At 47.0% G+C, this 13,295-nt stretch overlaps 1 protein-coding gene across 3 annotated transcripts; it reads right to left on the bottom strand.

Moving 5' to 3' along the window:
* Positions 1–203: 203 nt before the first annotated feature.
* On the bottom strand, positions 204–12,672 carry PIP4K2C (phosphatidylinositol-5-phosphate 4-kinase type 2 gamma). Of its 3 annotated transcripts, XM_012469766.2 has the most exons (11): positions 12,433–12,672; positions 9,795–9,892; positions 8,692–8,788; positions 7,875–8,018; positions 4,713–4,859; positions 4,486–4,524; positions 3,506–3,619; positions 2,859–3,126; positions 2,598–2,701; positions 2,311–2,421; positions 204–2,026 (listed from the first exon to the last, which is right to left on the bottom strand). In XM_012469766.2, exons 1-10 carry the CDS (start codon positions 12,604–12,606, stop codon positions 2,341–2,343), a joined length of 1,266 nt encoding a protein of 421 aa, XP_012325189.1. In that variant the 5' UTR covers positions 12,607–12,672; the 3' UTR covers positions 204–2,026; positions 2,311–2,340. The 3 variants fall into 3 exon arrangements, with proteins under 3 accessions (XP_012325189.1, XP_012325188.1, XP_012325190.1); XM_012469765.2 differs by having other exon boundaries at positions 204–2,421; XM_012469767.3 differs by lacking the exon at positions 12,433–12,672 and adding an exon at positions 10,420–10,494 and having other exon boundaries at positions 204–2,421.
* Between the last annotated feature and the right edge of the window lie 623 nt (positions 12,673–13,295).

Below are 13,295 nucleotides of genomic sequence, written 5' to 3'. Positions count from 1 at the left end.
GTTAAAGACTAAGCTTTCCATTCCCGTGCACACCCTTCACAGCCTTTTCAAAAAAGTTCACAGCCATCTGTCTAGAAACCCACATCCTTAGTTAGGGGCCCAACACCTTGAACACCAGAATTCTTCAGCTGGTCTCTGCAGCACAGGCTTCCTCAGAGAAGTGAAATGTTTAAAAAAAAAAAAAAAGTATTTCTGTACAGGAATTTGTATTGAATAATTTATTCCCTGTATTATGATAGTAATGGGAGCAAATACACAAATTTTTATTAATAAAACAAAAAAGATGAGAAACAGAAGGAACAAATGAAGACATCCATAGTGCCCATAATACATCAGCCATGTGATCAGAAAACCCATTTCTAAAGAACAACAGTTGCTGGTGTCACAAAGTTTTATTGCATTCACTGGGGGAAAGGGAGATGGTTGGAATGAAAAAGATCCATCAGTCTCCTGACAGGAAGATGTTATAGGGGCTCCAACCCCTAACTGAGTACTCCTCTTGCTACCTCCTTTGGAGCAGAAGATGAAGAGGAGAGAGAGCTTCTCCCTATTGCCTCATGGCTTCTTGGGAGACAGATCAGTCCAGCCAGATACAGAGCAAAGCAGCTTTGCATCACCACAGGCCAGTTGCTGGTGCCCATCTTAAGGTTAAAAAAAAAAAAAAAGTGGAAGCCTCAGGGGGATGGAATATAGCAAGATGAATGGGTGCCTTGGCTCCAGAGGCATTGTAGGGTGGGGAAGACAATGTATCTCATCTCATCAGGGTTCTTAACATTATGAGAATATCACACATCATCAACTCAACTATCTTTAGAGGGGCTGAGTGATTGAGTTATGGCTCTGACTCCTCTCTGGGGGTGGAGAGTGAAGATGACAAAGAAGGCCATCTGTCCCCTAAGAGACACAGTAGCAGTATAAGACAGGACAGAAGAGAACAGAACAACAAATCCAACTGGAAAAAGGGTTTGAGAAGGGGTGGGAGAAGGAAGTGTGCTAGGCACACATATCCAGGGAGTAGGGGAGGTTCCCACACTGAGGCCTCCATCCTCTTGAAATGACCAGAATTGATCCAAGTAGAGATATTCCCTTCTTCCGAAAATATACCTTGGGGATGGCTAGGCAGGACGAAAGGAAACTTTTTTTTTTTTTTTGAGATGAAATTTCGCTCTTGTTACCCAGACTGGAGTACAATGGCACCATCTTGGCTCACCGCAACCTCTGCCTCCTGGGTTCAAGCGATTCTTCTGCCTCAGCCTCCCAAGTAGCTGGGACTACAGGCATGTGCCACCACACCCGGCTAATTTTGTATTTTTAGTAGAGATGGGGTTTCTCCATGTTGATCAGGCTGGTCTCGAACTCCCAACCCCAGGTGATCCACCTGCCTCGGCCTCCCAAAGTGCTGGGATTACAGGCGTGAGCTACTACACCTGGCTGAAAGGAAACTTAACATGGAGAATGAACCTTACACCCCGGCCCAGAATCCCAGCCTCCAGAACTGGCCACACACCCACTGAAGGGTTCCAGTCCCAGGAGAGGTGTGAGGTTCTGGTGAAGAGCAGCAACAGTCAAACACCTTCCCCCACGCTTTAATGCTTTTGGCCATCTCTGGGCTCCTCTGCCCAGAAGTAGAGATGGGTGGGGATGGAACTAAGGTGAGGGAAGAGATTACTCCATCTCTGACAGAGACCCAATCCAATTCTCTGCATAATCACAAGAATCCTCGTAGGCCCCATCTCTGTGAGGTGCCAGGCTGCTGACCCACTCTCTACCCCACCTGTGTAGGGCTGGCCATATTCCATCGTGTGAATGCATGCCTGTACCCACATCTGTAGTACCTGGACTGTCCTCCATCCTAGGGCCCACCAGGAGGGAAGCATGCCATAGTGAATTCTATAAAGTTATCAGCAAAATTCAGACACTTTTAGTTCATCCCACACAGCAAAGTGCATCCAGAGTAGTTGCTTGAGCCAGGTCCATCTGTCCAGTCAGGTCCTGAAGATGGCAAACAACCCCCTTCCCCCAGCTCCTATATCATAGAAACAACAGGAGATTTTACAAAGATCAAGGCACTTGGGAGAGAATCAACAATAACATTCTAATAATGCAAGCAGACTTCTTGGGGGGAGGGAGAGAGGGGAGAAAAATGGGCAAAGGGGAGAAAGGACAATGTATTTCTGAGGGTCAGAAGCCTACTAAACAGGATGGAGTTATCTGGATGGAAGGAGCCTGCAGCCTGAATTTAGCAAAAGAAGAAGAGATGTGGTGGCTAGAATATCCACAATTCCCCCCAGCCTCTCAGAACCCCACCACCTTGAACATCAGGGAGAGTCGGGCAGTCTCTTAGGCAAAGATGTTGGTAATAAAATCCAGAAATCGCTTAGCATACTGCTCCGGATGGACAGTAGAGATCTCTGCCCCAGCCTGTGAGAGGAGATATGGAACAATGTGTCAGGCCACCGCAGTACCCATCCCCATCACCCACCCAGTCTACCCCAGACCACTTCCATCCTTTTGACACCCCATTGCTCTAGCACAAGAGGCTCTCTCTTCCCAAAGAATATCAAGACAGGAAAGGAAAGGCTTTCAGGAACCCTCACCCCATGCTTGACAGTTTTAGCTGCATGAGCTGCTTTCTTCTTGGCATCATACTGTGTAAGGATGTCAATGAGGCCCATGAAGTAGACCTCCTTCTGGGGAGCTCCTGGGAGAGAGACCAACAATTCAGAGCAGGTTTAGTTCCAATTCCCTTTCTCCAGGAACCAGCCAGTTTTGTTCTGAAAAGCTAACCAGGCTCTCCCCTGGGTCTCTGTCCCCCAAGAACAATCCCCTCTCCACCCTTAAATTGTCCCAGTTCCCACCTTCAGCACTCCGGATGGCGTAGACATCAATGAAAGACTCAAACTCTCCTGGGCCCAGGGGCCGATGGGAATGGATGTAGCCTCCGATACCCTCTGGGGAGGTGCCGTAGGAGCCCACCAGAGCAGGAGGTCCAGTGAGACTGCAGTCCCCATCCACCTCTGACTCATCCTCCCGCGTGGGCCCCTCCTCCTCTGGTTCAGAGCCCCGAATGATGTCGTGGATGCCCAGCAGAAGGCTGTAGTCCATGATCTTCAGCTGTACTAGAAACTGAGACCCACTGACAAATCAGACACCTCTTTCTCCCTCTTCACGAGGTACTACCCCTGTACCTCTACCTTTGAACTTCTGGGGCCCTCCTGGGGAAAGGAAGTGTAAAAATTGAGGTTGCAGGGCATACCACTGCCCTTCAGTGCCTATATGTCCTGGTATCTAAAGATCATCCTTTTAGCTTATTCCAGTCACCCCTTCCATGGGTCAGCTCTAGGGGTTTTTCATGTCTCATACCCAATCCTCATACATGCAGAGGACCTGAATAATAAAGGGAAGGGGAGAACTCCCTCATACTGTAAATTAAAGAGTCAAGCATCCTAGATGGAGAAAAAAAATGAAACAAAGAAAGCCATTTCCCAGAGCACCCAATCATCACCTCCACATCTCTCTTTAGCTTCTCCAGAAATATTTTCTTCTCCTCTTCACCAATATATACTTTCTGGTTCTTGCTGAGAAAGTCCATATCCTTAAGCGTGGGCAATTCTTTAACCTAAGAATAGGTAAAGGGACATCTTGGGAACACATCCCTTGCCCAAGGTCTCAGAACTTCACCTTGTGTCTAGGGCTCTATGCTAGCTCAGTATCCTCTAGCAGAGAGAGCTCATCTAACGCCACACTGTGATGCTTCCCTGATCTGTTCTCAACTCCAGTGACTTCCCCAGACTCAGTCACTACAGCTGTATCCCAAATCACATCCCACTACTCTCTGCTTATGATTTTCAGCCAAGACCCTCCTTTTTTTTCTTTTTTGAGATAGAATCTCACTCTGTTGCCTAGGCTGGAATGTAAGTGGTGCAATCTCAGCTCACTGTAGACTCGATCTCCTGGGCTCAAGTGATTCTCCCACTTCAGCCTCCCGAGTAGCTGGGACTACAGGTCCGTGCCACCAGGCTTGGCTAATTTTTTTGGTTTTTGTAGAGATTACATTGCCCAGGCTGGTCTGGAACTCCTGGGGCTCAAGAGTTCTCCTGCCTTGGCCTTCTAAAGTCCTGGGATTACAAGCATGAGCCACCATGCCTGGCCTGTTTCTTAAGCAAAAGTAGCTGCTTGAATAAAATAACCCAGAATGGGAAGTGGAAGTTAAACATTTTGCTCTTAAAGTCTGGCATCCTCACCCATCCCCAAGCCCTCCATATGGAATAACCAGGCCAATGTTAAAGCAGCTGCTCCCACTGCCCCTCCAAACAAGCCCCAGATCAACAGAAGTTTACCCCCTCTTCTTTTAGGTGGTTTAAGATAATAAATAGCTAGTAATCCCTATTCCTATATATAGTGGCCTCTCCATCCTAAGAAGTTCCCCTCATCTGCCCTCCTTCATCCCTCACCCCTCACCCTAGGACATAAAATTAGTATCACCTTTTCCTTGTCGCTGGCTTCCCGGGACACTAGGGAACCCTGCAGAAAGACCCAAAGACTAAGTTAGTAGAAGTGGCTAAAAGAAGAGTCAGAACCCAGCTCCTAAGATGAGTACTCAAATCCAGCCTTCTTTCCTTTAAAAAGAATCATCCAAAGAACTCCCAGGGTCTTCCCCATTCTCAGGCTATCAGGAGCCTCCCTCTAAGCCTGAGCTATCTGCTTCTTACCTTGAGGTCATACTTCCTGTGTACAGGAAGACGGTGGCTAAACATATTGCGCATCACAAGCATGTAGCTGTCTTCATTGTCCACACTGACTCGGTACATCCCCAGGAACTGGGGCAGAAGCGTGTTGCCATGGCACTTCACAATGTACTGCGGTGAAAGAGGGGTAAGGAATGGGGAGAGGCTGAGTAGCAGATACACAAGCAGCCCAGGGGTGGGAATTCAAACACTGCCATTCCAGGGTGGAGCAGAAGACTTCAAGTAGAGAGGTTACAAACTCAAAACTGATGGAAGCTTCCCCAAAACGCTCCAGGTAATCCATTCCATTTCTGAATCCCTCGTTCCTCTGATTTCTTCCATTTGTATGTCTCTTAAAGTGTCATCTCTCGATTCACCTTTCTCATTCTTTGAGATGAGGAAAGTTAAGTGTTATTATCCTTATTTTAGACCCTCTCTATATGCAAGTGGTCACAGAACCAGGATTAGAACTTACACCTTCTTATCAATTAAATCATTTTATCTAGAGCAGTGTTTCTTCCTAGGCTAGATTCCCATAGTATAAAATGTCTGCGTTGGGTTAGGCTGTGCTGTGTCATTCTGTCATTGCAATATAAATAACAGATTTTTATACCTCCAAAAAAAAAAAAAAAAGTCTGCATGATTGCCTACAATTTGGATTCTTTTTTTTTGGAGACGGAGTCTCACTTTGTTGCCCAGGCTGGAGTGCAGTGGCGCGATTTCAGCTCTCTGCAACCTCTGCCTCCCAGGTTCAAGCAATTCTCCTGCCTCAGCCTCCCGAGTAGCTGAGACTACAGGCGCACGCCACCATGCCCAGCTAATTTTTTGTATTTTTAGTAGAGATGGGGTTTCACCTTGTTAGCCAGGATGGTCTTGATCTCCTGACCTTGTGATCCACCTGCCTGGGCCTCCCAAAGTGCTGGGATTACAGGCATGAGCCACCACACCCAGCCCACAATTTGGATTCTTAAAAAAATATTCTATTAAGCCAGGCTCACACCTGTAATCCCAGCTAGTTGGGGGACTCAGGCAGAAGGATCGCTTAAGCCCAGGAGTTTGAGACCAGCCTGGGCAACACAGTGAGATCCTGTCTCTTAAAAAAAAATAATAATTCCTTCACGGTTTACCATCTCCCTTTCTCTCAGTGTTGCTGCCTCTTTCTCTTCATAGTCAACCTCCTCAGAAAAGCAATCAGCAATCAATCCATTTCCTGTCTCTCATTCACACCTTGAATCACTGAAATCAGGTTTATACCTCATTTCTCCTCTGAAATCTCCCCCAAATCCCTCAGTTGTCAAATCTAATAAATATTCTAGTCATTGTCATATTTTAGCTTTGTGGCACCTGATCCTATTGACCAGCCTCCCCTTAAAACTCTCTTGATCCTCAGCTCTTCTTATACCACCCTCCTGATTCCCCTTCTCTTTGTCCTCAAATCCTATGTAGTATGGCATACATAATTAAAAGTGTCCATCTACTCTTTTATGGGCTCGTTTCTTCACTTGCTCCTTCAGGTTCTGTCCTCAACCTTCTTTTTATTTCACTCCACACACCTCCCTACAATAATTGTATCTATAGTCGTGGTTTTAATTCACGTATAACTTTCAAACCTATATTCCCAATCTAATCCTCTTTCCTGAATTCCATATCCATACCCCAGCCACTTACTGGACACCCTTATCTGGATGAATTGCAGAAACATCAAATTCAGTATGTCCAAATCAGAACTTTCTTCCTTCAAAAGCCTCTTCCTCATTTCTAATTTCTGGTGAATGGGTACCAGTTATCCCTAACCAGGAACTTGGACCATATGTGTCTTTTTTTGTTTGTTTTTTTGGAGATGGACTCTCACTCTGTCACCAGGCTGGAGTGCAGTGGCACAATCTCGACTCACTGCAACCTCCGCCTCCTGGGTTCAAGCAATTCTCCTGCCTCAGCCTCCTGAGTAGCTAGGACTATAGGCACACGCCGCCAAGCCCAGCTAATTTTTTGTATTTTAGTAGAGAAGGGGTTTCACCATGTTTCCCAGGCTGGTCTCGAACTCCTGAGCTCAGGCAATCCACCTGCCTCGGCCTCCCAAAGTGTTAGGATTACAGGCGTGAGCCACTGCGCCCAACCCCTTGTCTTAACTCTCACCATTCTCCCTTAGGTCTTCTTTTCTATCCCCATCACCATCGCTCTCCCAGGCCTTCAACATTTCTACTCTGGACTATTAAAATTACCTCCTAACTGGTATCCACACTCCGAGTGTTCCCTCTCACCAATCCATTCTCTAAAGTGCTGTCACATTTTCTAAATATTTCTAAATAACAAATATATCACTCCCCTTGCAAAACCACCTTCAGGATAAAGCCCAGACTTCTTTGTGGGGCTTATAAGCCTCTTCACAATCTGGCTTCTGCCTATCTCCATAATACTATATCCCATCCAAATGGAATTTCTTGCAGTTTCCTAACAGAGTTCTCTCATGGCTCTGTGCCTTTGCAAGTGCTGTTTTCCTTTGCCTAGAATGCTCTTCTACCCTGTCCAATGGTTAACCCCTACTAGTCCTTCAAGGATCAACTCTCACAGTATCTCCTCTAAAAAACTGTCTTTAGCCTCCCAAGTACACTTCTTTCCCCAGGTGAGTTAGGATGCTCTTCTCTGTAGCTTCAGAGCATTCTGTACAGACTTCTATTGTACACATCTTGTTGTGTGCTAATACTGGGTCACTGGTCACTGCCATTAGACCAAGAGATTTGTAAGGGCCATGACTGTTTCATTTGCCTCCTTGTCTACTGACTAACATAGGGCCTAATAATAAGAGATATTCAATATTTGTTGCATAAACCAAACTCCTTTTAGACCCTTTCATGTATTCCTTGCTCACTGATTTTGGTGATATTTTTCTTCAGTAGAGAGACATTCAAGAAGAATGTTTTTACTACCAAAACATTCCAGAAACTCCACACTCCAAGTAAATCTTATCAGACAGAATAGCTTCCCTCATCCCATTTAGGGCTGGTGATTATGGATTCTGTCTTCCAATGTATTCCAGTTGTGTACTGATCTGAGTTTTCTCCCCAGTCAGCATCTATTACTGATAGCAGTTGAGCTATATGTGGGTAGGGAGGAGAGGGAAAGAACAGGGCTAGAGAGAGGCCTGACCTGGTGATAGTTGGAGAGGTTGCTATGCATGTCAGCAATGTCTTCACTGGATACTTCTTTGATGACCAGAGTCCGATCATAGGAGATAAGGAAGCGACCATCACTGCCTTCACTTTTGCTGGGGGGGTTTCGGGTAAGGGACACCTGGGGACACAGAATAGGCCAGAGGCTCTTTTCCTCCCCCTTTATATGCAGAAACAAGTCACATGAAAATGGTCAGCTGAAAGTGGATGAGTCCCTGGGGTAGGAGATTCAGCACAGACTCCTCATCAGGTGTCCATATTTCAGGACTGAATGAAACTGAATGCATAAATCTTTTTTGTTTTTTTTTTTTTTGACAAGGAGTCTTGCTCTTCACCCAGGCTGGAGTGTAGTGGTGCGATCTTGGCTCACCGCAATCCCCGCCTCCCAGGTTCAGGCAATTCTCCTGCCTCAGCTTCCCAAGTAGCAGAGACTACAGACGTGCGCCACCACGCGCAACCAATTTTTGTATCTTTAGTAGAGACGGGGTTTCAACATGTTGGCCAGGCTGGTCTCGAACTCCTGACCTCAGGTGATCTACCCGACTCAGCCTCCCAAAGTGTTGGAATTACAGGCATGAGCCATTACGCCTGTCCAAAATTCTTAATGTATCTACATCTTTTCCCCAACGACAAGATTTATAGTTTTCATTAAATTTTTGAAAATACCTGTGACTGCAAAAAGGTAAAGAATCATATCTGCCAAGACCTTCATTTCTCCAACTATAGCTGTCCCAAATAGGACTCCTCAGTTGCTGATGAGAAAGGGCTACCCTCACCCCTTAATGGACTCTCACCAAGTAATCTTGGTCATCAATGCCAAATCGATCACGGAGGTTCCTGAAGACCTGGGGACAATACTCCTTGAACTTGAAATGACTGGGCAGATTTTCCCTGAAATTCAGGTTTTTCAAAGTAAGAAAACAAACAATATTACATTTACATACATTTGGTAGTTTATAAAGTAACTTCAGACATATTACCTCATTTGAGTCTCATAAAACCCTATGAGGTCCTTTATTTATTTATTTATTTATTTATTTATATTTTTTTGAGACAGAGTCTTGCTCTGGCGCCCATGCTGGAGTGCAGTGGCACAATCTCAGCTCACTGCAACCTCCACCTCCCAGGTTCAAGCGATTCTCCTGCCTCAGCCTCCCGAGTAGCGGGGATTACAGGCGTGCGCCACCACACCTGGTTAATTTTTGTATTTTTAGTAGAGACGGGGCTTCACCATTTGGTCAGGCTGGTCTCAAACTCCTGACCTCAAGTGATCCACCTGCCTCGGCCTCCCAAAGTGCTGGGATTACAGGCATGAGTCACCACATCTGGCCCTTGTGGGGTCCTATGAAAATATATTATTTCCATGTTATAGAAGGGGAGACTGTGTCTCAGGGTGATTGAGTGACCTGCCTAAGTAACATGGTTGGTAAGTGGTGTAGTAGAGCCAGGATCTACTACCCATCCAAACAGCAGCATTTCCCAAATCTCAAGTAAGTCAGAGACATTCTAAAGTCAGCAACAGGCACCACTGTTTTGAATGGCATCTTCTGATACTAGGAGGGCTTAGAGAACTCAGGTTTTTCTTCCAAGGAGTCCCTATCAGAAGCTAATTGTCTCATGGCATCTGCAAGGTCACAAGCAGAAAAAGAAAGAGAAAAAGAGCAGGTAATGGTATCTGCACATATTTACTCTACGGAATTGCCAGGCTAGAGGAGAGATAACACTGATTCATATAAGGATATAGGGAATACCAGAAATTATTCTCATGGTTTCTTTGCACAAAACTAGTTTCTGCATTGGGAAGGATGTTAAACTTTCAACTCACTGAAACTTTTAAAAGTATTTATTACTCCTTTCTAGGAAGGTTAACATGAGAATGGCAAGGATCATCACTTACCTGTGGAAAAGGTGATTGTTGACCTTGATCTTGGAGCTGGCCTTAAAGTCATCTGGAAGCAGCATCACTGGGGGAGGCACCTGGCTGAGCTCATTGATCTGATAAGCCAAAACATGAACAGGGAGGCCATGAGTAAGGTGTGGAGAGCTACCCATACACTGTATCTGGGCAGCAGTCATGGAAAGGCCACTCAAATCTCATTCCTTTAAAAACACTGGCTATGTATATGCTTGACAGAAGTGAGAGAATGTGTCTAACCCTTCTGCCGCCCAAGAAGGACTACAGTAAGCAACCCTCACACGTAGCCCCCAACACTCCCACCCCTTCATGCTCACAACAGTCATTTTATATTAGGATAACCCTGTAAGCAACTCAGGACTATTTTTAAAGCTGTGAGAAATTCTAGAAAAAAAAAACCAAGAACTCTGCAGACTCAAGACAGCTATATGTTCCATTAGAAAAAGAAAAAAAAAAGATTTTAAAAATGCACGAGAGTTAATGGGATTCTGAGGGGCCAAATGCAGCAAAAAGGATAAATGTCCATATCCTGCAGAAGGCATCTCTTTGCAAACAGGACCAGTCTTCCTAGACCACTCTGACCCAGTTGTTTGCAGTAGGCCCCCACCTGTCTAGGTGTAAGGTAAAGGAAGAGCAGCTGATTTCAGAGGGAATGCAGGCAATCAGAGGATATGAGCTCATTAGGCATCTGTTCCCTAAAGCCAAACTAATCCACAGCACAGAGGACACAAGCATCACATGTTCTCCTCGGCCCCCAGGATCTGCAGTCTGCTAATTCAGGGTATAAAGGAAGCTCTGCTACTTAGAAATCCCGAGCTGTGCTTTCTCCTTGGTGTTGCTACAGTACCTTTCACCTGCCTTTGTTACCACATGACTGTAATCACTAGTTTATGTAAGTTCACCCATCTAGATTGTGAGCTCTTAAAGAACACAGGCTCGTTTGAGTCCTCTCTATCTCTCAGGTGTCTAACTAGCACAATGTTTGGCACACAGTGATCCTGACATGTCTATTAACCAAATAAATTAATCCCTTGCCTGTCCTTACTAGATCATTCCACAGAGGTTATGAACTGCAGTCTAACCTAAATCCCACACACTGCTGTGCAAGCAACTCCTCCCATTCTCAGTAGAAAAGGAGGACAGAATATATTCCTCCAGAAAAAAAAAAAAAGCCACTTGAGATTCCAAGCCTAAAATTCAGCTAGAGCTGTTCCTGCCCCCTCCTCCCCACCTGCTAGGCAAGCTGAATCATCACTAAGACATATGTTCAAGGAATTTCTCTATTCCAAACACTTGAAGTAGATGTGTGTTGGCAGAGGGTGGGGTGCTGGGGCTAAAGTATATATACCTAGTGAAGCTGAGGTAGGTCTTACATGTAACTCCCCCAATCCTTAACAAGGGAAAACCCTCCCTGTTAAGCATCCCACAGGGATGGATGAATCACATGGAAGGTACATAGGAGAGGCAGCCCTACCTCTATCAGCCTTCCCCATGCGAAGTGCCTTCCACTGAATACTCACTAAGAGCTTACCACCCAGAGAATCACAAATCCAAAAGCGATCTGACTGGCCACAAACAACATTCCTAATTTGTGGTTAAGAAATTCTTTACCACAAATTAAAAATGTGACAAAACCTGTATTCTTCCTCATAACTTCCATCTCCACAACCCATCGACTATAATCATTTAAGAACGTTGATTTCGAAAATATTCCCTGTCACATTCAAGATCACTGTATTTCTCCCTCTCCAGACCTGAAGGAAGATGGGCAATGGCTGGGCTGCTTTCACCCGAGGTATCCTCAGGAAAGGGGATGGAAGTCTCCTTGGCCGCCTCCTGACTCCCAGGCCCTACCCCTAGAGCAGTTTCCTGCTTCTTAAGTTCACCACCATAGTGACCCCAGGGTCAGAGCTCCTCAGCCTTCTCTTTGGTCAACAATTGCTGCCACCTACACCAAAACCGATCGCTCCAGCCAGTGGTGAGGATGCAGTTAAGACCAAAGGCATATATACATAAGTCCTGAGAGACTGCAACTTCTAGCCTAGGGTGGGGTAGTTTCTCTGAAATGCTGTACCTCTGGAAGGGAAAGGAAGGGAGAAGCAGGATTAGAAAGTCCAGGAAACCTGGAGCTTCCCCTAGACAAAGCCAAGATTCAAAAGCCAAGAAACGGGGCTGGAAAGCAAGGTGGAAAGCAAAATGAAAGAACCTCTTCATCCATCTGCTCACCTCGGCCCCCCACCCTCCACCTACACTCTCACCAACACCACCCAAGAAAAAGCCACTCCCCCTAATGTCCTCCCTGCTGGCGCCCAGTCCTGGCCAGTATCCGTAGCCGGGGAGTGAAGCTGGACACGGCAGGAAGGAGTCAAAGCACAGGCAGCTGCATTTCAGGGGGAAAGGTGGAACTAGAGTGGAGCAGTAAAGGGCTGATAGAGAGAAAAAAGTCCACAATCAGAAAACCTGCTGGGGGAACACCTGGGGATTGCTGGACAAGGACCAAGGCAGCCCGGGGGAGGGGAGTGGCAGCGCGTGGGGCTCCGGAGGCTGGAACCTGGAAACAGGGACGTCTCGGAGCAGAGGGCTTTGGACAGGGCTGCGGGGGTCTAGGGCCGGTTCTCACCGAGTGGGCTACGCCCCACAGGAACACACCCACCAGTGGGTCGGCCGCCCGGAACACCTTCACCTTCTGCTGCACGAAATGCTTCTTCTTGGTTTTGGAGGCGAAGCCGAAACCTGTGCCGGGGCCTGCTGTCGCCGCCTGTACGGTGGCCGGTGGGACAGAGGAGGACGCCATAGTCTCCAGCGCAACCGACCGAGTGGAAACCCGAGCCGGCCGCGATCAAGGCGCCCGACCCCGGAAGCGGCGCTCACCTGCGCTGCTGTCACGTGACCGGAGGCCGGACAACGGACGCGCGAGCGGGACCGGGCGGGGCGGGGCAACTTTGGCCCCGCCCCCCCGCGCCAGCCAGTCCCAACGTCCGCGCAGTGAGTGGGCTTACCTGGCGCGCGGGAGCCCTGTAAGCTGGCGACGCTAGCCGCCCGCCAGGCCCCTCGACCTGTCAACCAGGAGACCGTAGTGCGGCCTGAGCTGGCCTGATTCACTCCCAGGGCTAGGGCTTCTTTGCTGAAAAGTGGCCGCGTTCCGGCTTTGCCCAGTTTCTAATAAGTAACCTCGGGCCTGAGGCTGATGCGAAAGCATTCTTACGAGTGGGAGTTGGGAAGGGGAGGGGTTTGGAAATCTGAATTTCTTACCAGTGGTCTCAAGCGTCTTTAAATTCATTCATTCGTTTAACAAGTATTTATTGAGCACTTACTTGTACCAGGTCCTGTTCTAGGGACTGATTTTGGGAGTCTAATGGCCTAGAGCTGTGTATGAAGCAAAGCCAATGATACAAAAATAAGGAAGTATAGCTGGTCAGGGAAGGCTTAAAAGAGGATGGAGACAGTTTACTGAGTTTGGAAAGGTGGGTGGAGTTGAGAGAT

This window comes from Aotus nancymaae, unplaced genomic scaffold, assembly GCF_030222135.1.
Source record: "Aotus nancymaae isolate 86718 unplaced genomic scaffold, 86718_ANA_hifiasm-v0.15.2.pri h1tg000016l, whole genome shotgun sequence".
NCBI classification, from domain to species: domain Eukaryota; kingdom Metazoa; phylum Chordata; class Mammalia; order Primates; family Aotidae; genus Aotus; species Aotus nancymaae.
This window is presented reverse-complemented; position numbering and strand designations above follow the sequence as displayed.